The following is a 22,760-nucleotide window of genomic DNA, read 5'->3' as shown; positions in this document are numbered from 1 at the left end:
GGTAACTGAGACACAGGAATGTTAAGTGACTTGCCCAAAGTCACAAAGCAGGCAGGTGGCAGAGGCAGGATTAGAACCCACGACCTTCTGACTCCCAGGCCCGTGCTCTATCCACTACACCATGCTGCTTCTCTCCAAGCACTGTCCTGAGACCTTGGGAGAGTACACTATAACAACCAACAGACACATTTCTGCCCACAAAGAGCTCACCGTCTAGAGGGGAAGACATATTAATATAAATAAATAAAAAGATAAGTAACCGATAAATAGAGATACACATATTCTCTGCCCACAACGAGCTCACAGTCTAGAGGGGGAAACAGATATTAAAATAAATAAATAACAGATGTATACAGATGCACACATTCCCTGCCCACACCGAGTTTACAGTCACCAGGATTGACCAAGCACTGCAATGCTAATGGTTTTTATTAAGCTCTCAGTAGGTGCCAAGCACTCTGCTAAACATGGGGTAAAAATAGGATAATGATATCAGGTTTAGCCATCCCAAAAAGGGGCTCACAATCTAAAATGGGGGAAGATGGATGTATAGAATGATACAGTGTGAAGTCAAGTAAAATAATAAGTGACTAAATCTAAGAGCAGTCAATCAACGTTTGGCCGCATAGTAATAATAATAATAACAACGGTATTTAAGTGCTTACTGTGTGCCAAGCAGTGTTCTAAGCGCTGAGGTAGATACAAGGTAGTCAGATTGTCCCACCTGAGGCTCACAGCCTTAATCCCCATCTTACAGATGAGGTAACTGAGGCCCAGAGAAGTGAAGTGACTTGCCCAGGATCACACCGCAGACAAGAGGCGGAGCTGGGACTAGATCCCATCACCCTCTTGACTCCCAGGACTATGCTTTATTCACAACGCGTGTTGCTTCTCACTACCCCATGCTGGTTTTTAAGTGCTTACTGTGTTCTAGCACTGGGGCAGATCCGCGATAATCAAGCCTTACAACAATAATGACCGTGGTTTTCGTTAAGCACGTACTATGTGCCAAGCACTGGTCTAAGCACTGGGGTAGATGCAAGTTGATCAGGTTGGACTGGGTCCATGTCCCACGTGGGGCTCACAGTTTTCATCCCCATTGCACAGATGAGGTAACTGAGGTACAGAGAAGCGGAGTGACTTGCCCAAGGTCTCACAGCAGACTCAAGGCGGATCCAGGATTAGAATAAAGTTCTTCTGACTCCCGAACCCATGCTCTATCCACTGAGCCATGCTGCTTCTCCACATTCATTCATTCTATTGTATTTATTGGGCAGAAGCAGACTGGCCTAGTGGCAAGACCATGGGCTTGGGAGTCAGAGGATGTGGGTTCTGATCCCACCTCTGCCGCTTGTCTGTTGTGTGACCCTGGACAAGTCACTTCACTTCTCTGTGCCTCCGTTACCTCATCTGTACTCATTCATCCAGTCCTATTTATTGAGCGTTTACTATGTGCAGGGCACTGTACTAAGCGCTTGGAATGTACAATTCGGCAGCAGATAGAGTCAGTCCCTGCCCAGTAATGGGCTCACAGTCTAAACGGAAAATGGGGATTGAGACTGTGAGCCCTACGTGGGACAACCTGATTACCTTGTATCTACCCCAGTGGTTAGAACAGTGCTTGGCGCATAGTAAGTGCTTAATAAACACCATTATTATTATTATTATGACTGTTACTGGGCTCTTACTTTGTGCAGAACACTGTACTATACTCCTGGGAGAGTACATAGAACAATAAACAGACACAATTCCCAGCCAAAAACGAGTTTAAAAAGGAGAGGAAACAGGTAGATTATCCCCATTTTGCAGATGAGGAAACTGAGGTACGGAGAGGTTGTGGTTTGAACTCCAATCTCCCAGCTGGGGCTACAACCAAAGTCTCCGGGCCCGCGTGGCTTAATGGAAAGAGCCTGGGCTTGGGAGTCAGATATTATGGGTTCCAATCCCGGCTCCGCCACTTGGGCAAGTCAGTTCACTTTTCTGTGCCTCAGTGACCTCATCTGTCAAATGGGGATTGAGACTGTGAGCCCCACGTGAGACAACCTGATGACCTTATATCTTCCCCATTGCTTAGAACAGTGCTTGGCACATAGTAAGCGCTTAACAAATACCATCATCATCGTCATCATACTGACCTCTGTCTGATTTGGAGATCACTCCAGTCCAATCAACTGCCCGGAGACGATGCCTCCTTCCTCCGGGGGCCCATGGGCCCAGGCCCACAGCCCAGAGTGATTGATGGGCCACTGTGCTTAGTACAGTGCTCTGCACACAGTAAGCGCTCAATAAATACGATTGAATGAATGAATGCTTTGCACCCCTTAGGCGCTCAATAAATAGGATTGAATGAACGAATGGGACCCCCCCCCCCCCCTCCAGGACGGTGGGTCTCTCCTTAGACACTGTCCATGTCTCCACCTTCTGGCAGAAGTCAGGATTTTTAGTCTGCTGTCTGATAACTAAGAAAAATCATCATCATCATCGTTATGATACTTGTTAAGTGCTTATTATGTGTCAAGTACCGTAGTACTGTTCTAAGCGCTAGGGTAGATACAGGTTAATCAGGTTGGATACAGTGTCTGTTCCCCCCCTTTCCCTCTGCTCCTCCCCCTCTCCCTTCCCCTCCCCTCAGCTCTGTGCTCATTTATATAGATTTTATTACCCTATTTATTTTGTTAATGAGATGTCCATCCCCTTGATTCTATTTATTGCTACTGTTTTTGCCTGTCTCCCCCGATTAGACTGTGCGCCCGTCAATGGGCAGGGACTGTCTCTATCTGTTGCAGATTTGTACATTCCAAGCGCCTAGTACAGTGCTCTGCACATAGTAAGCACTCAATAAATATTACTGAATGAATGAATATGGAGTTCACACTCTTATTCCCATTACAGCACCCAGTACAGTGCCTGGGACATAGGAAGCGCTTAACAAATACCGTCATTATTTTTACAGGTCAGGTCACTGAATCACGGAGAAGTGAAGTGACTTGTCCAAGGTCACTGATATATATGTATATCAGTCATAGGAAATGACCTAGGACAAGTCACGTCACTTGTATATATACACAATATCTAAAATGGTACTTATTAAGCACTTACTATGTGCCAAAAACTGTTCTAAGCACTGGGGTGAATACACGTTAATCGGGTTAGACACGGTCCCTGTCCCACGTGTGTTCTAACCGCTGGAGTAGATACAAGTTAATCAGCTCGTCCCATATGGGGCTCACACTCTCAATCCCCATTTTACAGATGAGGAAACTGAGGCACAGAGAAGTGAAATTCACACAGCAGACAAGCGGCAGAGCCAGAATTAGAACCCAGGTCCTTCTGACTCCCAGCCCTGCGCTCTAGCCACTACTCCATGACTGCTTCCATGCTGGTATTTGATCAGCACTTATTACACGCCAGGCACTGTAATAGGCTCTGGGGTAGGTACAAGCTAACCAGGTTGAACTCCATCCACGTCCCACGCGGGGCTCGCGGTGTTCGTCCCCATGTTCCAGACGAGGTAACCGAGGCCCAGAGAAGAGAGGCGACTTGCCCAAGATCACACAGCAGACCTGGGATGGGAACCCAGGTTCTTCTGACTCCCAGGCCTGTGCCCTAACCACTAGGCCACACCGCTTCTGTAGTCCTAAAATCATCAGCACTGTTATTGCTGGGGCAGAACAGCACCAGCCAGCCTGGGATTCTGCTTCTGGAAGAAGCAACAAAATGTGTGGAGGATCCGTGGGATGGCTCCTGGATGCCTTCCTTGACATATGGCTCCCTGAGGGCAGGAATTGTGTCTGCGAACTCCATTGTACTCTCCTGAACGCTTAGACTGCTTTGAAGTAATTCCAGTCAGAGTGGGAACACAAGCACTGGTTCTTTTTCTGTTGCCCCATTGCAGAACCGTTTCAGCTCACTTTCGGTCCTGCCCGTCAGGATTCCTGGTTACAATAAGAGAATGGGAAAATGGATAAGTGAAAATGGCTTAAACTGTGGCTTGTGTAAATCGAATAGAGAAGCAGCACGGCTCAGTGGAAAAAGCACGGGCTTTGGAGTCAGAGGTTATGAGTTCGAATCCCCGCTCCGCCACTTGTCAGCCGGGTGACTGTGGGCAAGTCACTTCCCTTCTCTGTGCCTCAGTTCCCTCATCTGTCAAATGGGGATGAAGACGGTGAGCCCCACGTGGGACAACCCGATTCCCCTGGGTCTACCCCAGCGCTTAGAACAGTGCTCTGCACATAGTAAGCGCTTAACAAATACCAACATTATTATAAATACACAGCGAAGCAGCGTGGCTAAGTGGAAAGAGCACGGGCTTTGGAGTCGGGGTCTTGGGTTCGAATCCCCGCTCCGCCACTTGTCAGCCGTGTGAGTGTGGGCAAGTCACTTCCCTTCCTCTGTGCCTCAGTTCCCTCATCTGTCAAATGGGGATGAAGACGGTGAGCCCCACGTGGGACAACCCGATTCCCCTGGGTCTACCCCAGCAGCTTAGAACAGTGCTCTGCACATAGTAAGCGCTTAACAAATACCAACATTATTATAAATGCTAAAGGGAGCTATGTGAAAGCAAGTGTTACTAGGAATTAGTTGTAAACGGATGTGATACGATTCTTGCCAGAGTTGGAACTAGATGGTCGGGGCTAGGAGACTGATGTGTGGGATCTGTATCTCTCTTGCTCCCTTCCTGATCAGAATTTTCGGTGGTGAATTTGGGGAAATTGCAACATCAATCGAACAGTGGTATTTAGTGAACGCTTACTCTGGGCAGAACACTAAGCTCTTAGGAAAGTGCAATACCATTGGTAGACGAGATCCCTGCTTTCAAGGAACTTGAAGGTCACATCTCCTCCAAGAGGTCGTCCCGGATTAAGCCCTCCTTTTCCCCAGCTCTCTCTCCGTTCTGAGTCGTTCATGCCCTTGGAGCTGTGACCTTTGGGCATTTAATATTTGTCCCGCCCTTAACCCCACCGCACTTACGTACCTATCTATAAATTACATATTATAAATGATTTATATTAACGTCCATCTCCCCTCACTAGACGGAGAAGTGAAGTGACGTGCCCGGGGTCACACAGCGGACAAGTGGAAGAGCTGGGATTAGAACCCAGGTCCTTCTGACTCCCGCTCCTCAATCTCACATCTCCTCCAGGTCATCTCTGCTTGGATGGCCTGCTGACACTGCTGCCCGTTGTTGGACAGGGGTTGCCTCGTTTTGTTGCTGAATTGTACTTTCCAAGTGCTTAGTACGGGGCTCTCAATAAATACGATTCAGTGAATGAATTCACTTACCCGACACTGAACTCCACCTTTTCCTCTTCCTCCTCCTCCTCCTCCTTTTCCCTCTTCCTTCTACTTTCTCCTCCTCCTCCTCCTCCTCCTAAATTTCCCATGTCTCAAAATAAATAATACCAGCGTCCTCACTGACCTAGAATGGGATCTTTCTCAGCACGGGAGAGACCCGGAACCATAAATTAGTCCCTTGAACTCCGGGATCACCCTCCCCCACCACGATATGAAACCACCCGGGGATCTTCATTGGAGGCGAACAGTAGGGGCAGGGAGGGATTGAGGGAGGGAGGGGAGAGGGAGAAAGAGGGGAAGGGAGAAAAGGGAAAGGAAGGGGGAGAGAGGGGAGAGGCAGGAGGAGAGAAGGGAAGGGAGAAAGGGAAGAGGAAAGGAGCGAGAGGGAAAGGAAGGAAGGGAGAAGGGGAAGAGATGAAGGGAGAAAGGGGAGAGGGAGAGGGAGAGGGAGGAAGAGAGAGGGAAGGGAAAAAGGGGAGAGGAAGGACGAGAGAGGGGAAGGAAGGGAGAGGGAGGAGGAGGAAGACAAAAAGGAAGGGAGAAAAGAGGAAGGAAGGGGGGAGAGGGAGGAAGAGAGAAGGGAAGGGCGAGAGGGGAGAGGAAGGGGGAGAGAGGGGAAGGAAGGGAGAGGGAGGAAGAGAGAAAGGAAGGGAGAGAGGGGAGAGGAAGGAAGAGAGGGAGGAAGAGAGAAGGGAAGGGAGAAAGGGGGAGAGAAAGGGGGAGAGGAAGGAAGGAAGAAAAGGGAGAGGAAGGGGGAGAGGGAAAAAGAGAGAAGGGAGGAAGAGAGAAAGAAAGGGAGAAAGGGGAGAGGAAGGGGGAGAGGGAGGAAGAGAGAAGGGGAGGGAAAAGGGGAGAGAAAAGGGAGAGAGGGGAAGAGAGGAAGGGAGAAAAGGGAGAGGAGAGGGGAGAGGGAGGATGAGAGAAGAAAGGGGGATGGAGGGAGGGGAGGGGGCTGGAGCGAAGGGGGGAAGAAGGGGGAGGGGCGGGGGGAGAGGGAACTCAGTACGGTGCCTGGCCCGTAGTGAGCGCTTGACAGACGCCAACCTCATTATTATCATTACTCCGATCAGTGGTATTATTCGGGGCTGAATTGGCGAGGGCCTGGCGGGGGGGAGGGTGGAGCCCCGATCCCAGCGGGGAGGGAGGGCAGGCTAGTGGGGGCAGAGCCAGGGGGAGGGGCTGGGGCTGGGGGCGGAGGCAGGGGCCAGGGGGGCCGGCCTCAAACTCCGGCTGGAGAGCCGCCGGCCGGGGAAGGCACCGGCCAGGACCGGCCAGCTCCGCACAGCTGCTCAGACCGGTTGGCCGGGCCGGGCCGGGCCGGGCCGCCCCCAGCTCAGCCCCCTCGGGGGTCCCATGGCCGGTGGCCAGCGGCCCGGGCGGCACGGGACGAGTCTCCCAGCGCGGCCCTGAGGCCGGCTTCCCCGGGGGCACTCCGGCATCAACGGGTTCCCAGCCCGACCCGGACCGGGACAGGGACCGGGACAGGGACCGGGACCGGGACCGGGACCGGGCCGCCCCGCGGGTAAGGATGGACCGGTGGACAGACGGATGGGATGGGTGGATGGATGCGTGCGTGCGTGCGTGCCCGGACGGATGGAGGGATGGACGGTCGGATGGACGGACGGGTTGGTGGACGGACGGGTTGGTGGACGGATGGATGGAGGGACGGAGGGACGGACGGACGGACGGACGGACGGACGGACGGACGGACGGACGGACGGACGGATGGAAGGGTGGATGGTTGGATGGATAGACGGATGGATGGAAGGGTGGATGGTTGGATGGATGGAAGGGTGGATGGTTGGATGGATAGACGGATGGATGGATAGATGGATGGATGGATGGATGGGTGGATGGATGGATGGACGGGCGGACGGACGGACGGACGGACGGACGGACGGACGGACGACGGACGGACGGACGGATGGATGGATGGATGGATGGAAGGGTGGATGGTTGGATGGATAGACGGATGGATGGACGGATGGACGGGCGGACGGACGGACGGACGGACGGATGGACGGCCGGCCGGATGGATGGATGGATAGTTGGATGGACGGGGTGGGACAGTGAACAGAGCTTGGCCGGGGGCCGCCCAGGGAACCGGACCTACCCTTCCGACGGACTCCTGGAACAGACCACCCTCCGCCCCCCGCTCCCTGGGCCCTCTCTGCTCCCTGTATCCCCTGTGCCCCTTGGGCCCCCGTCCTGTGTGTTCCCTTTCCCCCCTGCCCCCTGTACCCTCTGCGCCCTGTATTCCCTGTGTTCCCTGTCCCCCCGTGCCCTCCGCTCCCTGTGCCCCTCGAGCCCCCATCCTCTGTGTTCCCTGTGCCCCCCTCGCCGTGTCCCTGCCGTCCGTGTCCTCGTGTCTCCCGGGCGTCCTTCTGGTCCCCCGCCCCTCTCGTGCCCTCCTGTGCCCTCCTGTGCCCGCGCCCCCTCTACCCTCTCCTCCCCAAACCCCTCGCCCTGATGCCCCGCGGGGGCTCTGCCCGGTCCTGCCCCGCCCGGGGTCCCGGTGAAGGAACTCCAAGGATCCCAGTGGGAACGTGAGCCCCCGGGAGCCCCTGGGAGCGTCGGACGGGGGGACGAGACCCTCCGGCTGTCCCTAAGCCCTCCACCGCCACCTCCCGCATCCTCCTCTCTTCCCCATCGTCCTCCTCCCCCAACCAACCTCTCCTCTCCCCATCCACCTCTCCCCCAGACTCGTCTCCCTCCAGCCTCCTCTCCCCCAGCCTCCTCCACGCAAATCCTCCCCTCTCCTCCATCCTCCTCTCTCTCTCCCCATCCTCTCTGTCTCCCCCATCCTCCTCTGTCTCCCCATCCTCTCTGTCTCCTCCATCCTCCTTTCTGCCTCCCCCATCCTCCGCCTCCCCCATCCTCCTCTACCCAAATCCTTCTCTCTCCCCATCCTCTCCCCCAGCCTTCTCTCTCTCCCCACCCTCCTCTCCGTCTCCCCATCCTCTTCTCTGCTTCTCCCCATCCTCCGTCTCCCCCATCCTCCTCTACCCAAATCCTTCTCTCTCCCCATCCTCTTCCCCAGCCTTCTCTCTCTCCCCACCCTCCTCTGTCTCCCCCATCCTCTCTGTCTCCTCCATCCCGTCTCCCCTATCCTCCACTGACTCCCCCTCCTCCTATCTCTCCCTTCCTTCTGTCTCCCCCATCCTCCTCCCTACCTCCCCTTTCTTTCTCTCCATCTCCCCATCCTCTCTCCTCCATCCTCCTCTCCGACTCCCCCACCTTCTGTCTCCCCCCACCCTCTGTCTCCCTATCCTCTCTCCCCCATCCCCCTCTCTATCTCCCTCACCCTCCTCCCTCTCTCCCCTCTCCTGTCGCCTTTATCCTCCTTTCTGTCTCCCCCCACCCTCTGTCTCCCCCTTCTTCCTCTCTGTCCCCCCCTTTGTCCTCTCTGCAAGGCGTCTGGGGAAGACAGGAGGAGGCTGGGCCCCGCAGCGTAGGAGCCACTAAAACTTGCCCAGAGTCTCAGAGAGCTCCCCTCTGAAACCGGAACCCAAGCAACTACCCGGGCAATTCCATCATGCAGGGTCTGTGTAACACCTTGACTTGAGTCATTGGAAATGGGGTTGGTGCCTCTCAAATCCCCCTTCCCTCAGAGGGATATGAGGGAATGAGGAAGGAGACCAAATCCTGAAAAACTGTACGTGATGGAAAAGTTAAACGAGGGCAGCAGGTTCCTTGGGGATTCAAATCAATCAATTGATCCATTAATCATATTTATTGAGGGCTCACTAGGTGCAGAGCACTGCATTAAATGCTTGGGAGAGCACAGTACAATGGAACTGGCGGTCACGTTCCTTGCCCGTATTGAGCTTACGGTCTAGAGGTGCCTGTTCAGTGATAGCATATTTGAATATTTCTCCTCAAATCTCTCAGAAGTAACTTGAAGTTGTCCATTCACGATAAGGCTTTCAGTGGGATCAGATTTCTCTGATTCCCCTCTCATAACATGGACAAGATACTTCTGTGGCAAATCACCAAGGCTTCTGCGTCCTTCTTCACACCCCCTCCTTCGTCCCTCCCCCGACGGTTGTAAAATTGGCCGGTATTTAAAATGATGCCGCAAATTCGAGGTATTCAGACTACTTTCTAGGAGAGCTCACTGTTCCTCCATAAACCCTTCACAGATGAGTTGGGGACGGTTTAGTCCCACTAAATGATTGCATTTGTTCTTTTCTTCTGGTGACCTCGAAGATTGAAGCCAGGAGCCTTCCCCGGCTGTTAGTTCCTGAATCCGCTCATAATTAAAACTAGAACTCCTGTGGGACCAATGTCTTCAGGGGTAGTGCCAGCTAAAGAATCCAACAGCATGGGCCCCAAAGAAGTGGAACTGATTCTCTTAAAAGAGCAAAATGGCGTGCAGTTCACCAACTCAACTCTCGTCAACCCTGCCCAAGCTATGGAGGTGGAGGAGCGGGAGACCTGGAGCAAGAAGATTGACTTCCTCCTATCTGTGATTGGCTTTGCCGTCGACCTGGCCAACGTCTGGAGGTTCCCCTATCTTTGCTACAAGAATGGAGGAGGTAAAGCCAATCCCAGAGCTGCTGGGATTTCTTAGCCCGTGTCCTCTGAAAATCCTTCAGTGGAACCCACGTAATGATGAGAATAATAGTTATGGCCCTAGTTAGGCACTTACTATGTGCCAGGCGCTGTACTAAGCACCGGGGTGGAAACAAGCAAATCTGGTTCGACTCAGTCTCTGTCCCACGTACGGCTCACGATCTTGATCCCCGTTTTTACTGATTAGGTGACTGAGGTCCAGGGAATAATAATAATGATAATCATGGTATTTGTGAAGCTCTTACTATGTGCCAGGCGCTGTACTAAGCGCTGGGATAGATACAAGCAAACCGGGTTGAACCCATTCCCTGTCCCACGTGGGCTCACAGTCTCAATCCCCATTTTACAGATGAGGGAATTGAGGCCCAGAGAAGTGAAGTGACTTGCCCAAGGTCACGAAGCAGAGCTGGAATTAGAACCCAGGCCCTTCTGACTCACAGGTCCATGCTCTATCCCCAAAGTCATGCTGCTTCTCATCCAAGCACTCAATCATATTTCTTGAGCTTTGACTGGATGCAGAGCGCTGTACTTGTACTTGAACTTAATTGTACTTTCCACGCACTTAGTACAATGCTCTGCACACGGTAAGCTCTTAGTAAATACGATTCAATGAATACTTATGCATGGGAGAGGACAATAAAAGAGAGTTGCTAGTCACGTTTCCTGACTACAAAAAGCTTCCGTATTCTTAACTAAGGGTCTGTGGTCAACCCACCCAGGGGAAATATCAGTCAAGGAACCTTGCTGGTGTGTAACTTTCTACTCCAGTATTTAAAAGCTGTCAGCCAATCATATTTACTTAGTGCTTACTCTGCATAGCACTGTACTAAGTGCTCGGGAGAGTACAATAGCACAATAAAATGACACATTCCCTGCCCGCAATAAGCTTACAATCTAGAGGGAGAAATAAGAGGAGGGAGAAATAAGAGAAGGGAGAATGGCAGCAGGACCTGGGGAGATCCTGAACTGGGGAGAGTTTGTCTTAGCAAATTCAGCCTGGGGTCATGACGAAGGCTGAAAGTGGCATTATTATCCCAGTATTCTCCCACAGGAGAAGGAGTGTCACCTAATGGTTAGAGCTCGGGCCTGGACATCAGAAGGACCTGGGTTCTAATTCCGGCACTGACACTTGACTGCGTGACCTTGGGCAAGTGGCTTAATCTCTGTGTACCACAGTTCCCTAATCTGTAAAAGAGGGATTAAAACTGTGATCTCAATGTGGGACATGGAGAGTGTCCAATCCTGATTACCTTGTATCTACCTGAGTGCTAAAAACAGTGCCTGGTACATTGTAAGTGTTTCACAAATACCATTTAAAAAAAAAAATTCCAGGCTGGAGACTCTGAAGACACAGCACCCTGGGGATCCATTCATTCATCCATTCAGTCATATTTATTGAGCGCTTACTGCATGCAGAACACTGTACTAAGAGCTTGGAAAGTACAGCAAAAAAGAGGGACAATCCCTGTCCACAGAGGGCTTATAGTTTACAGTCTACAATCTAGTCTAGGTTCACCCTGCCTGGTGGACTCTCAGTAAGAAATGTCGAGACACTCCGGCCCCATTATTAATTAGTGGTGGTGTTAAGCATTTACTATGTCCTAAGCACTGGGGTAGATACCAGCATAACAGGCAGACCCCCCCCCCCCCATGACCACAGGGGGCTTCAGGGAGGCAGATAAAGACAATGATGATAACAGGTTGCAGTGTCAACATGACAGAAACGGTGGAGTCCTCTGGCTTTCAGACATTCATTCAATCATTCAATCAGACTTACTGAGTGCCTACTTTGTGCAGAGCACTTTATCAAGCTCTTGGGAGAATATAATAGAACAACAAACGGGCATATTCTCTACCCCCAACGAGCTTACAGTCTAAATGGGGAGATATTAATGTATACTTCTATATCATCGACGGCATAAGATAAGACAAGATATCAACCCAGAGAGAAGAGTCCTGAACCAAAACTTCCCATTCTCCATGTCCTCCTCCCGTTTCTTCTTCACCCCTTCTTTCCAGGCCCTACCGGGTCCTTCGGAATCCCTTCTGCCTCATAATAAATGGATTGGGCTTCATTCGTTCATTCACCCTGACAATTCACATAGGTAGAAGATAAGGAACTGGTGGTTTCTGGTGGTTTCTCACTTCTGACGCTCCCTACTTTTAAGCAGTCACAGCCCATCTGTTTACTGGAAATGACATTTCATTCTTTTTCCACAGGGGCATTCCTGGTCCCGTATTTATTTTTCATGGTCATTGCTGGGATGCCTCTCTTCTACATGGAGCTGGCGTTGGGGCAGTTCAACAGAGAAGGCGCTGCTGGAGTCTGGAAAATCTGTCCGATATTCAAAGGTAAATCAATCCGTCGATCAATGTCATTTACCGAGCACTTGCTGTGTGCAGAGAACTGTACTAAATGCTTAGGAGAGTACAATGCAATAGTGCTGATAGACATGTTCCCTACCTACAAGAAAAACAGTTCTTCATCGGATAGAACCAAAATCCTGTCCCCTTTCAGGATTTGGTAGCTCAAAGACAGGGATAAAGAAAAGGATATCGTATATTGTCTCTCATTCTCCCATCTCATATTCCACGTCCAATCTCTCAACTAGTTTTTCCGACACTTTTAATCCCAACCCAGCATTAAGTGGCCAGTTCATCTCTCCCAGGTGGGAGAATAGTGCAACTAAAGTCTAATTTGTATATCCAGATTGAGTTGGTCCAGAACTGAATGTTAGTAAATTTGGGAAATCTGGAGAGGGCTGCTGAACTGAGTTTCTCAGATGAGGAATTCCCACCCTCCCCCAGCCCCCACCTCTCGGTGTGGCTTAGTGGATAGAGCACAGGCTTGGGAGTCAGAAGGACCTGGGTTCTAATCCCGGCTCTGCCACATGCCTGCTGTGTGATCTTGGGCAAGTCATTTCATTTATCTGGGCCTCAATTCTCTCATCAATAAGATGGGGACTAAGAGTGTGAGTCCCATGTGGAACAGGGACTGTATCCAACCTGATTAACTTGTACATCCATGCTTAGATCAGTGCTTGGCATACAGAAAGCATTTAACAAATACCATAATTATTATTATTATTGTTATCAAAGCTGCAAAAGCAGCAAGGATTTCCTCAGGAGGTGCCCTAGAAACTGGTTTTGGTTCTTAGCGTCTGAAACCAATCATTCAATCAGTCAACCAGTGGTATTTATTGAGAGCTTACTATGTGCAGAGCACTGTACTAAGTGCCTAGGAGAGTACAATACAGCTGAATTAGCGGACACGTTCCCTGCCCAGAAGGAGCTGACAGTCTAGAGGGGGAGTATAGACATGTTGTGGGCCATGTTTTAGGATCATCTATTCCCTCGAGCGTGTTTCCAAGAGCCTGTGGGGGTGATTTTGAGCATCCTGGGTTGCTGAAAGGGAAGGGAGTGTGAAAAGGGAGTGTGATAGAGGATGCACTGCTATATGTGTTCAGTCCAGTGCAACTGGAACAAACCAGCCTCCTGGTTGATGGGATTTGACCGGGAGATGTAAGGACATTTTGTAATGGCATTTTGTCAGCCTATTAGATTTGGTGAGTCACTGAACAAGTCCGACCATGGGTTCTTTGTCTTCTATCACCCGTGCAAATTGTCAGGGTGAAGGAGAACCCCAGGCCATTTATTATGGGCAGAAGGGAGTCCAAAGGACCCAGCAGGAGCTGGAAAGAAGGGTCAAAGGAATAGCAGGAGGAAGAGAGATGCATAGAGGAATCCTGGAGTGGAAGGGAATTTGGCTAGGAGAATTCCTCATGGAACCACTTCCCTCACTTTAGCAGTGGAGACCCAATCTTCCCAGACCAGGGAGAAGTGGGATTCGGGGAGTCTATTCACAGGGCCCCTTCCTCTGAATCCAAGATGGAGCTGTTCCTCTTTGCAGGAAATCCTCTCCAGCCTCTGATTCTGGGATTTGAGTCATCATCATCATCATCATCAAACCTGGATGAGCCCAACCTTTCCAGTGCTTAGTACAGGGCCTGGCACATAGTAAGTGCTGAACAAATACCATAATTATCAATGGCATTTATTGAGCACTTACTGTGGGCAGAGAAATATACTAAGCACCTGGGAGAGTACAACACAGCAGAGTTGGTAGACATGTTCCCTGCCTTCAGTGAGCTTACAGTCTAGAAAGGGAACAGATGTTAATATAAATAAATAATTTATAGTGTGTAGTTAATAGACACGTACATAAGCGCTGTGGGGTTGAGCGTGGGGTGAATATCAAATGCCCAAAGGTCACAGTTCCAAGTGCATAGATGATGTCCAAGGGAGGGGGAGATGGGGAAAAGAGGGTTTAATTGGGAAGACCTTGAGGCAGGGGTTACTCCCGATTGACTAGAGTTTAAATTGGGCGAGGTGCTCACAGACCCCAGCTCTGCCACCGAAGGAGTCGATGGGTAAATAACTGGGGCCTGTTTATGGCCCCCAGAAAGTGGCCAAGTCCGGTCCTTCTGAATCTCGGTTTCTGAGGCTGTATTGGTAGCGATCCTTCTTCTGGGTGGGTTGGTGGGGCCGGGCTCCCCAAGGGTGAATATTGATAAAGATCACGCCCGCCGGTTAGAAGATTTTCCCTGAGATTTGCTGAGATCTACAAGTTAAACACCTAGGGCAGAACGCAGAGTCTGACATTTTAAGACGGAAACGATCGTGTTGAATTTAGAACTAGGAATAGCGAGGGGCTCCGGTCTGTTGCCGCCGGCAGACACCACCTTTCATTTATTCATTCACTCATTCATTCAGTCAAATTTACTGAGCACTTACTGTGTCGGAGCACTGTACTAAGAGCTTGGGAGAGTATAATGCAACGGTGAATGGACACATTCCCTACCCATAATGAGCTTACAGTCTAGAGGGGGAGACAGTCAATAATATAAACAAAGAAATTACAGATATGTACATAAGTACTGTGGGGCTGGGAGGGGGTCGAATAAAAGGAGAGAGTCAGGGTGTTACAGAAGGGAGTGGGAGTAGAGGAAAGGAGGACTTAGGGAAGACCTCTTGGAGGAGATGTGCCTTCAATAAGGCTTTGAGGCGAGGGAGAGTCATTGTCTGTCAGATAGAAGGAAGGAGGGCATTCCAGGCCAGAGGCAGGTTGTGGGCAGTGAGATATATGAGATTGAGATACAGTGAGAAGGTTAGCATTAGAGAAGTGAAGTGCACGGGCTAGGTTGTAATAGAAGAGTAATGAAGTGAGATAATGAGCCACAGACCGAGTTTCTTTTCAAGTGGACGTGCCAGCATTCATTTTGGCTGGAGCTTCTGAGGCCTCACCGGAGTCGGGACTTGTATCCTGAAGGGAATATGTGAGACGCAGCGTGGCCTAATAGAAAGAGCCCGGGCCTGGGAGTCAGAAGACCTGGTTTCTAAGCCCGGCTCTGCCTCTCGTCTGTTGTGGGACCTTGGGTCATTTCATTTCTCGGGACGGCAGTTACCTCATCTGTAAAATGGAGATTAAGACCGTGGGACCCGTGTGGGGGACAAGACCGTGTCCAATCTGATGACGTTGTATCTGCCCCAGTGCTTAGTACAGCACCTGCTGCACAGTGAGCAGTTAACAAATACCATTTAAAAGCCAACCTAACAAAGAAAAACTTCCCCAAAGGCCAGTCCACCTCTTACTTTTCTCTGACCTTGCTCAGGGACTGACAGGATCTTGCCTTACCGAGGATGAGGAAAGAGGAAACCTCTCCCTCCCCAGACGCTGGCAACTAACAGAGACTGGCAGTGGAAAAGGAGGCATTTGGGTTGAGATTCCTGGGGCGTAAGAGATACTTGCTCACCGCTCCGATCTGCTGGCATTCTCCCCGGCTGTGAATAATTTAGGGCTACTGACCTTAAGCTCCACCCTTGATTGGAGCTAAGTAGTGCAGGATCTGTGCTCGTCTCTAGACTGAGCTCGTTGTGGGCAGGGATTGGATCTGTTGTTGAATCGTACTCTCCTCAGCCCTTAGTATAGTGCTTTGCACACAGTAAGAGCTCAAGAAATAGGATTGAATGAACGAATGAATCTCTGGGGAAACTGACGCCGATTTCGTGAGCCAATCTTGAGCCACTTGTTTTGGGTGTTGATTATAAAGGCCCAGAGTTTCAGAATAGTGTTCGCCTCAGACAATCCACTGCTCAATCCATTAGTCATATTTATTGTTTCCTCTGTGCAGAGCACTTGGGGGAGTACAATTAATCAATGGTATTTAGTGAGCAGCTACTGTACTAAGCACTAGGGAGAGTCCAAAATGTTTTGTTCTGTTTTTTCATGGTATTTGTCAAGTGTTTACTATGTGCCAGGCACTGTACTAAGCACTAGAGTTGATACAACCTAATCAGATTCATCACAGTCCATGTCCCACATAGGGATAATAATAACTGTGGTATTAGTTAAGTGCTTGTTATGTGCCAAGCACTGTTCTAAACGGTGGGGTAGATACAAAGTAATCAGGTTGGACACAGTCCCTGTCTCACATGGGGCTCATAGTCTTAATCTTCATTTTACAGATGAGGTGACCGTAGCACTGAGAAGTGAAGTGACTTGCCCAAGTTCACACAGCAGACAAGTGGCAGAGCCCAGACTAGAACCCAGGTCCTTCTGACTCCCAGGCCCATGCTCAATCCACTAGGCCACGCTACTTCTCTCTTAAGTGTCTACAGTTGTTACACACGATCCCCTGGTCTGAAGGAGTTTAGTTCTATCAAGGAGCTTTCACTTGAATGAGTGCAATAGAATCAGTATTTAGATCTCTGCCCTTAAAGAGCTTACAGTCTACTAGGATCGCAAAGGTTGATGTTTCTCCCTTCTATTCATCCTAGGAGTGGGCTTCACAGTGATCCTCATCTCGCTCTACGTTGGATTCTTCTACAATGTCATCATCGCGTGGGCGCTCCATTATTTCTTCTCTTCCTTCACCCTGGACCTGCCTTGGATCCACTGCAACAATACCTGGAACAGCCCCAACTGTTCCGAGATCCGCTTCTCCAACTCCAGCAACGCCTCCGGCAGCAACGACTCCTACAAAGCCACTCCCGCTGCAGAGTATTTTGAGTAGGTTTGCGGAGTCCCGGGTGTGGGCCGGATCGCGGCATTATTCCTTGAGCCTTTCTATCGCTTCTCAGGCTTGGCGCTCTTCCTCCACAACCCTCAAGGGCCTTGTGATGAGAGACGATCTCGTTCTATTCCACGGCACCCGAAACCGAACCGACTACTAAGGACGCAGCAGTGCCGTCTAGCGCCTGGAGTACGGGTCTGGAAACCCAGAGAATCTGGGTTCTAATCCCGGCTCTGCCACTGCTATGGGACTGAGGGCAAACCACTTAACTTCTCTGGGCCTCAGTACCTTCATCTGCAAAATGGGGATTCGGTACTTGTTCTCCCTCCTATTTAGACCATGAGCCTTGCATCTAGACTGTAAGCTCGTTTTAGGCAGGGAATGTGTCTGCTAATACTGTTTTATTGTTCTCTCCCAACTGCTTAGTACAATGCTCTGCACGTAGTAAATGCTCAATAGATATGATTGATTGAGCAGTGAAGGACCTGACTATCTTGTATCTACCCCAGTACTTGGTACACCGCTTGGGACATAACAATAATAACAATAATTATAGTATTTGTTAAGCACTTACTATGTGCTAGGCACTGTTCTAAGTGCTGGGGTAGATACAAGTCAAAACCACAGTTACTCTTAATGTTATTATTATCATTATTATTACATCATGATTTCCAAGTGGTTACCTTCTTTCCCAGAGAAAGTTTCTGGCTAACGTTCAGTGCTAGCTGAAGGCAGAGAGATGCTTCCTTGCAGCCTTGTGAAAGCATCACTTTGGGACTCAAATACTAATAATTATTGTGGTATTTTGTAAGCACTTCCTCTGTGCTAAGCACTGGGGAAGACATGATAAATTCAGATCAGACACAGTCCTTGTTCCCCATGGGCTCACAGTCTAAAGGGGAGGAGAACAGGGATTGAATCCTCACTCTGCAGATGAGCGAACTGAGTCTCAGAGAAGTTGAGTGAATTGCCCAAAATCCCACAGCAAAGTGGCAGAGCTGGGATTAGAACCCAGGTCCTCTGACACCCAGACCCGCGCTCTTTCTACTAGGCCAGGCTGTTTTTCACTGTTCCTCACTGCTTCTCATAGTGATTACGTCTGACATTTCAATACAATTTTAGCGAAGGTCCGAATGGGAGACTTATTACTGCTAGCATGTACATTGTCCTCTTTTCACAACAGTGTTGGTGCTTCAGGAAAGCTTTAAAGATGGGAAGGATTGGATCCCCATGAAGTGACAGGTTTGAGCAATGGATTGAATATGTGTGCAGCCCTGTAGATTGTAAACTCATCGTGGGCAGGGAATGTATATGTTATATTGTTCTATTTTACTCTCCCAAGTGCTCAGTACCGTGCTCTGTACACGGTAAAAACACTCTATAAATCTGAATGACTGGACTGTTGTGTAGGATAGGGGAGAGGATTGAGACCAATTAAAAAGCTATTACAGAATGAATGAGCTGCTAATATTTTCCATTTTTAGTTGTTACAGAACTTTGGTGTTCCCAAATTGAGAGGCTAAGGCAAACCTGTTTCTCCCATAAACTCCACGAGTCTCAGAAATATTTAAGGGCTTTCATCTCCCTCCTCAGATTCCTCTCCCCAACCATTTTCCCTTTTGGACATTAATGATGGTGGGAAAAAGGGAGACCTCCCTTTCCCTTGGACCCCATCCCAGATGCCCAAGGAACCCCACATTTGCCGCCCAGCTGAGATCAGTGGCGACTACAATTGCACCTTGTGGCAACGCCTTGGTCCCGGCTTTGAGGGTCATTTCAGCCTTTGGAAAAATTTAGAAAAGTAAGCTATGTGGAAATTTGAGCCGGCCTGGCTCCGTCGAAATGGCCACTTTAAAATAAGAGCCACCCTTCGGGGGATGTTTGCCGAAAGGAGCTTACAGTCACGGCAAGACCCTGTTTGTGCCAAGCTCACCCCCTTTCCCTGCACCTCACTGAAACAAAACGTTTTGAGCTGGGGTTATGACCCGAAGTTGGTCCGTGGGCTCATTGGGTTGGGTTTTTTGCAGGGTCTGAGTAAGAGATGGTCCCCTTTCCAAGTCTTTCGGGGACTCTGACAGATTATTCTTTTGCTGAGCTAATTTTTCCCAGCTCCAGGTGAGGTATGAACAACTGCTGTTCCACACTGGCCTGATTTAGTCAGTCAGCACACTCCCTTTTGAGAAACAGTTGTTTTCCCAAGGGTTACTGAGCTTCAATAAGCATCAGATACCCCTTTTGCGGCCAGCTCATTGTCCAGAGAGACTTCCCAAAATTCTAGGACCACAGAGAGTGCGGGGTCGGGGGAGCATATCCAGGAGGCAGGGGCATGTTGTCATGGTTAATGGGAGACTGAGACTTTCTAGGGGAGGTCTGTTGGGTCCAGGGCCCGCTGTGGACTTAGAAAATGGCCAACCTTCTGCTACGAGTGTACACTCCCTTGGCTTCTTCCTTGGACTCGTCCTCTCCTCGTGTCCAATTCCAGCTCAGAGAGGCTGAAATTATCCACTGAGTGGCTTAGCCACCATTGCATTCTCTGGAATTCCAGAAGCAGCACTCATTTTCTTCCTGCTCCTCCTTTCGCAGACGAGGAGTTCTGCATCTTCACCAGAGCAAGGGCATCGATGACTTGGGTCTTCCCCGGTGGCAGCTGACTTGCTGCCTGGTTGTTGTCATTGTGCTGTTGTACTTCAGCCTGTGGAAAGGAGTGAAGACTTCTGGGAAGGTAAGGCTTTGGGGAAACTGGAGAACTTGAAAGCTCACATTTACAGGGGCACTAGCTGTTTTATTTCACTTCTATGGGCCTCAGTTTCCTCCTCTGAAAATGGGGATTCAATACCCTTTCTCCCTCCAATTTTTTTTTTTTTTGTGGTATTTGATAAGAGCTTATTCTGGGTCAAATACTGTTCAAAGTGCTGGGGTAGGTACAAGTTAATTAATAATGTTGGTATTTATTAAGCACTTACTATGTGCCGAGCACTGTTCTAAGCGCTGGGGTAGACACAAGGGAATCAGGTTGTCCCATGTGGGGCTCACAGTCTTAACCCCCATTTTACAGATGAGGTAACTGAGGCACAGAGAAGTTAAGTGACTTGCCCACAGTCACACAGCTAAGTTGCAGAGCTGGGATTCGAACTCATGACCTCTGACTCCAAAGACCGTGCTCTTTCCACTGAGCCACGCTGCTTCTCTAATTAGATTGGACACAGTCTCTGTCTCTCATGGGGCTAACAGTATAAGTCAAAGTCCAGGTCTAAATCTTATTCAGACTGAAACCCCCGTACGGGACAAGGACTTACCGCGTCTGACCTGATTAACATGAACCTCTCCCAACATTTATAACAGTGCTTGACACACACTAAGCACTTAACGAATACCATCATTATTTGTTATTACCAGGAGGTGCAACATGACCTAGTGGAAGGAGCATGGGGCTGGGAGCCAGAGGACATGAGTTTTGATCCCAGCTCCACCACTTGTTTGCTCCGCGACCTTGGCCCTCAGTTCCCTCTTCTGCAAAATGGGAGTTCGATACCTCTCCTCTCCCCTTGCCCATTAATCTATCCGTGACTCTTTAATAATCCTAAATAGCCCTCTTGTCCATGGAGTCGTGTGAAATCTTCTGGAACCTGGTAGTAGCAGTAAGCAATAGTATTTATGAAGTTCTCCCTCGTACTTAGACTGTGAACCCCATTTATAACTATCTCGGGGCTGAGTGTAGTGCTGGGCACATAGTAAGTGCTTAACAAATACCACAGTTATCATTACTATTATTTATTTGACTAGAGCCATCTCAGGTCATTTTTCTCTTCCCTGTGACTCTTGCCACTGCAGCCTCAGCCTGGTTCTGTTCTGCTAGAAAATGGTACTAAAATCAGACCAGGGAGGTGCTCAATTTGGGGTGGGTGTCAGTGCTGAGGCCTCCAATTCTGGAGGTAGCAGGGTGCTCGTTCATTGTTTTTCCAATCAATTATATTTATTGAGCACTTACTGGGTGCAGAGCACTGTGATCAACTGTTCATTATGGAGGCCCAGCGTGTTAGAATAGTGCTCTCCCGACACTCTCCATTGGTCTTGTCAGTAAGGCAATAATATTTATTGAGCACGTCCTCTGTACAGAGCCCTTGGGAGCATACAATCAATCAGTGGATATTTACTGAGCAGCTAATCTGTGTTCTTTGAGGGAAGAGATTTTTTTTTTTTAAAAAAAAAAAAGGTGATGATGATGAAGTCTCTTGTCAAGAACTCCGCAGATCAAAAACCTGTGCAGCGGGATCGATTGTGGTGATGGTGGGGGGTGAGAGGACAGAGAATGGGGGAAGACCTTTAATATTTGACTAGAACAAAGCATCGTTCAAGCGAAGGGGAGAGTTGAAAATTGTCCAGGAACAGTTGTAGTGGTATTAATGAACAGGCAGAACTGTCTGTGGCGAACACTTAGCTTACACTGGTGCAGATGTCATCTTGGGTGGGTTCATTCTAGATTAATTTTCGTGCCCCTTCCACTTGGCCAGAAAAGGTGGACAAAGGGAGACGGGAAGGAAAGTGCGGCTGGAGATGGTATCATTGTCGTCCTTCTTCCTTCAGGTTGTCTGGATCACGGCCACCATGCCCTACATCGTTCTTACCGCCCTGCTGCTCAGAGGAGTCACCCTTCCCGGAGCCATCGATGGCATTAAAGCCTATTTGAGCGTGGACTTCTACCGGCTCTGTGAGGCATCGGTGAGTGAGTCTCTTCTCCACAAACACGGGGCTCAGTGTTGGCCACAGAGATGTCAGCAACTGAAGTTACAGCTCTCTGTCAGTCCAGGTGGCCGGAATTTCCAATGGCAATCTGGGAATTTGTGAAGCACTTCCTCTGGGCAGTGAAGAAATTCAATTTGTTGTCAGTTAAATTTAGTTTCTCCTTCTCTTAGCAGTGCCGTATAGATTGTTTCCTTTTGATGGTGGCGTTGGGGCATTTCTTATAAGTGCTTATGAACAGTTTGCTTCGGCGATAGAGATACCCACCATCCCCCCTGTGCTAATTACAATCTCCCTCTGACTCAGTGGAGAAGCTCCAAAGGCAATCGGTAAGACAAGTTTAGAACCAAGGCTGAGGAAGGTCTGCTTCATCTATGACCAGCTCTGAGCCAGGTCATTTCTCGATTTCTCGATTTTTAGAACTCACATCTGGCAAGAGTTGATGGGGAGAGAGAGAAACTAACTAGGAGTTGTGCCTCTATCACGAGTGGAGCAAACATGACAGAGAACTTCTGTTTGGTGTTTGTTTCAAATTGGCATAATTATAAGAGATTACTTTGAATTTGTTCGGTTCTCTCTGTGTAGCTGAGTGATCTAAATTATGTGTTTGACTGGATGATTATATTTACTGGGAACGTATCTGTCGAAAGCCCAGCAAAATGGATTTTAACACGGGGCCATCCCTGTCTACCCCACCTTCTCCTATTTCCAGTTTGCTACCTCTGCCTCAGGGGAGGGGAATGAGATTTAAGTAGAATAGGGCTGGGACAGCCTGCTCCACCAAAACCTTCCCAGTTCAGAAGTAAAAGCCTTTGCAGGTACTGGGATGATGTGTGGAGGTAGTTCGGGGATGCGATCAGAAACCCTGGGAAAGAATAATAATTAATAATAATGACGATAGTACTTGTGAAGCACTCACTATGTGCAAATCACTGGGGCAGTTACCAGTTAATCGGGTTGAACACAGTCCCTGTCCCACATGGGGCTCACAGTCTAAGTAAGAGGGATTAGGATTCAATCCCCATTATACAGATGAGGCAAGTGAAGCACAGAAAAGTGAGGTGGCTTGCCCAAGGA

At 49.5% G+C, this 22,760-nt stretch overlaps 1 protein-coding gene across 1 annotated transcript in view; it reads left to right on the top strand.

The window, feature by feature from the left end:
- Window positions 1-22,760, top strand: part of SLC6A3 (solute carrier family 6 member 3) — a 52,585-nt gene that overhangs the window by 2,690 nt on the left and 27,135 nt on the right. The window contains exons 2-6 of the mRNA XM_029053603.1: window positions 9,536-9,833; window positions 12,091-12,222; window positions 16,708-16,939; window positions 19,527-19,665; window positions 21,528-21,662. Of these exons, the coding sequence (XP_028909436.1) occupies window positions 9,536-9,833; window positions 12,091-12,222; window positions 16,708-16,939; window positions 19,527-19,665; window positions 21,528-21,662 (936 nt within the window). The remainder of the gene's footprint in view (window positions 1-9,535; window positions 9,834-12,090; window positions 12,223-16,707; window positions 16,940-19,526; window positions 19,666-21,527; window positions 21,663-22,760) is intronic.

This window comes from Ornithorhynchus anatinus, chromosome X3, assembly GCF_004115215.2.
Source record: "Ornithorhynchus anatinus isolate Pmale09 chromosome X3, mOrnAna1.pri.v4, whole genome shotgun sequence".
NCBI classification, from domain to species: domain Eukaryota; kingdom Metazoa; phylum Chordata; class Mammalia; order Monotremata; family Ornithorhynchidae; genus Ornithorhynchus; species Ornithorhynchus anatinus.
This window is presented reverse-complemented; position numbering and strand designations above follow the sequence as displayed.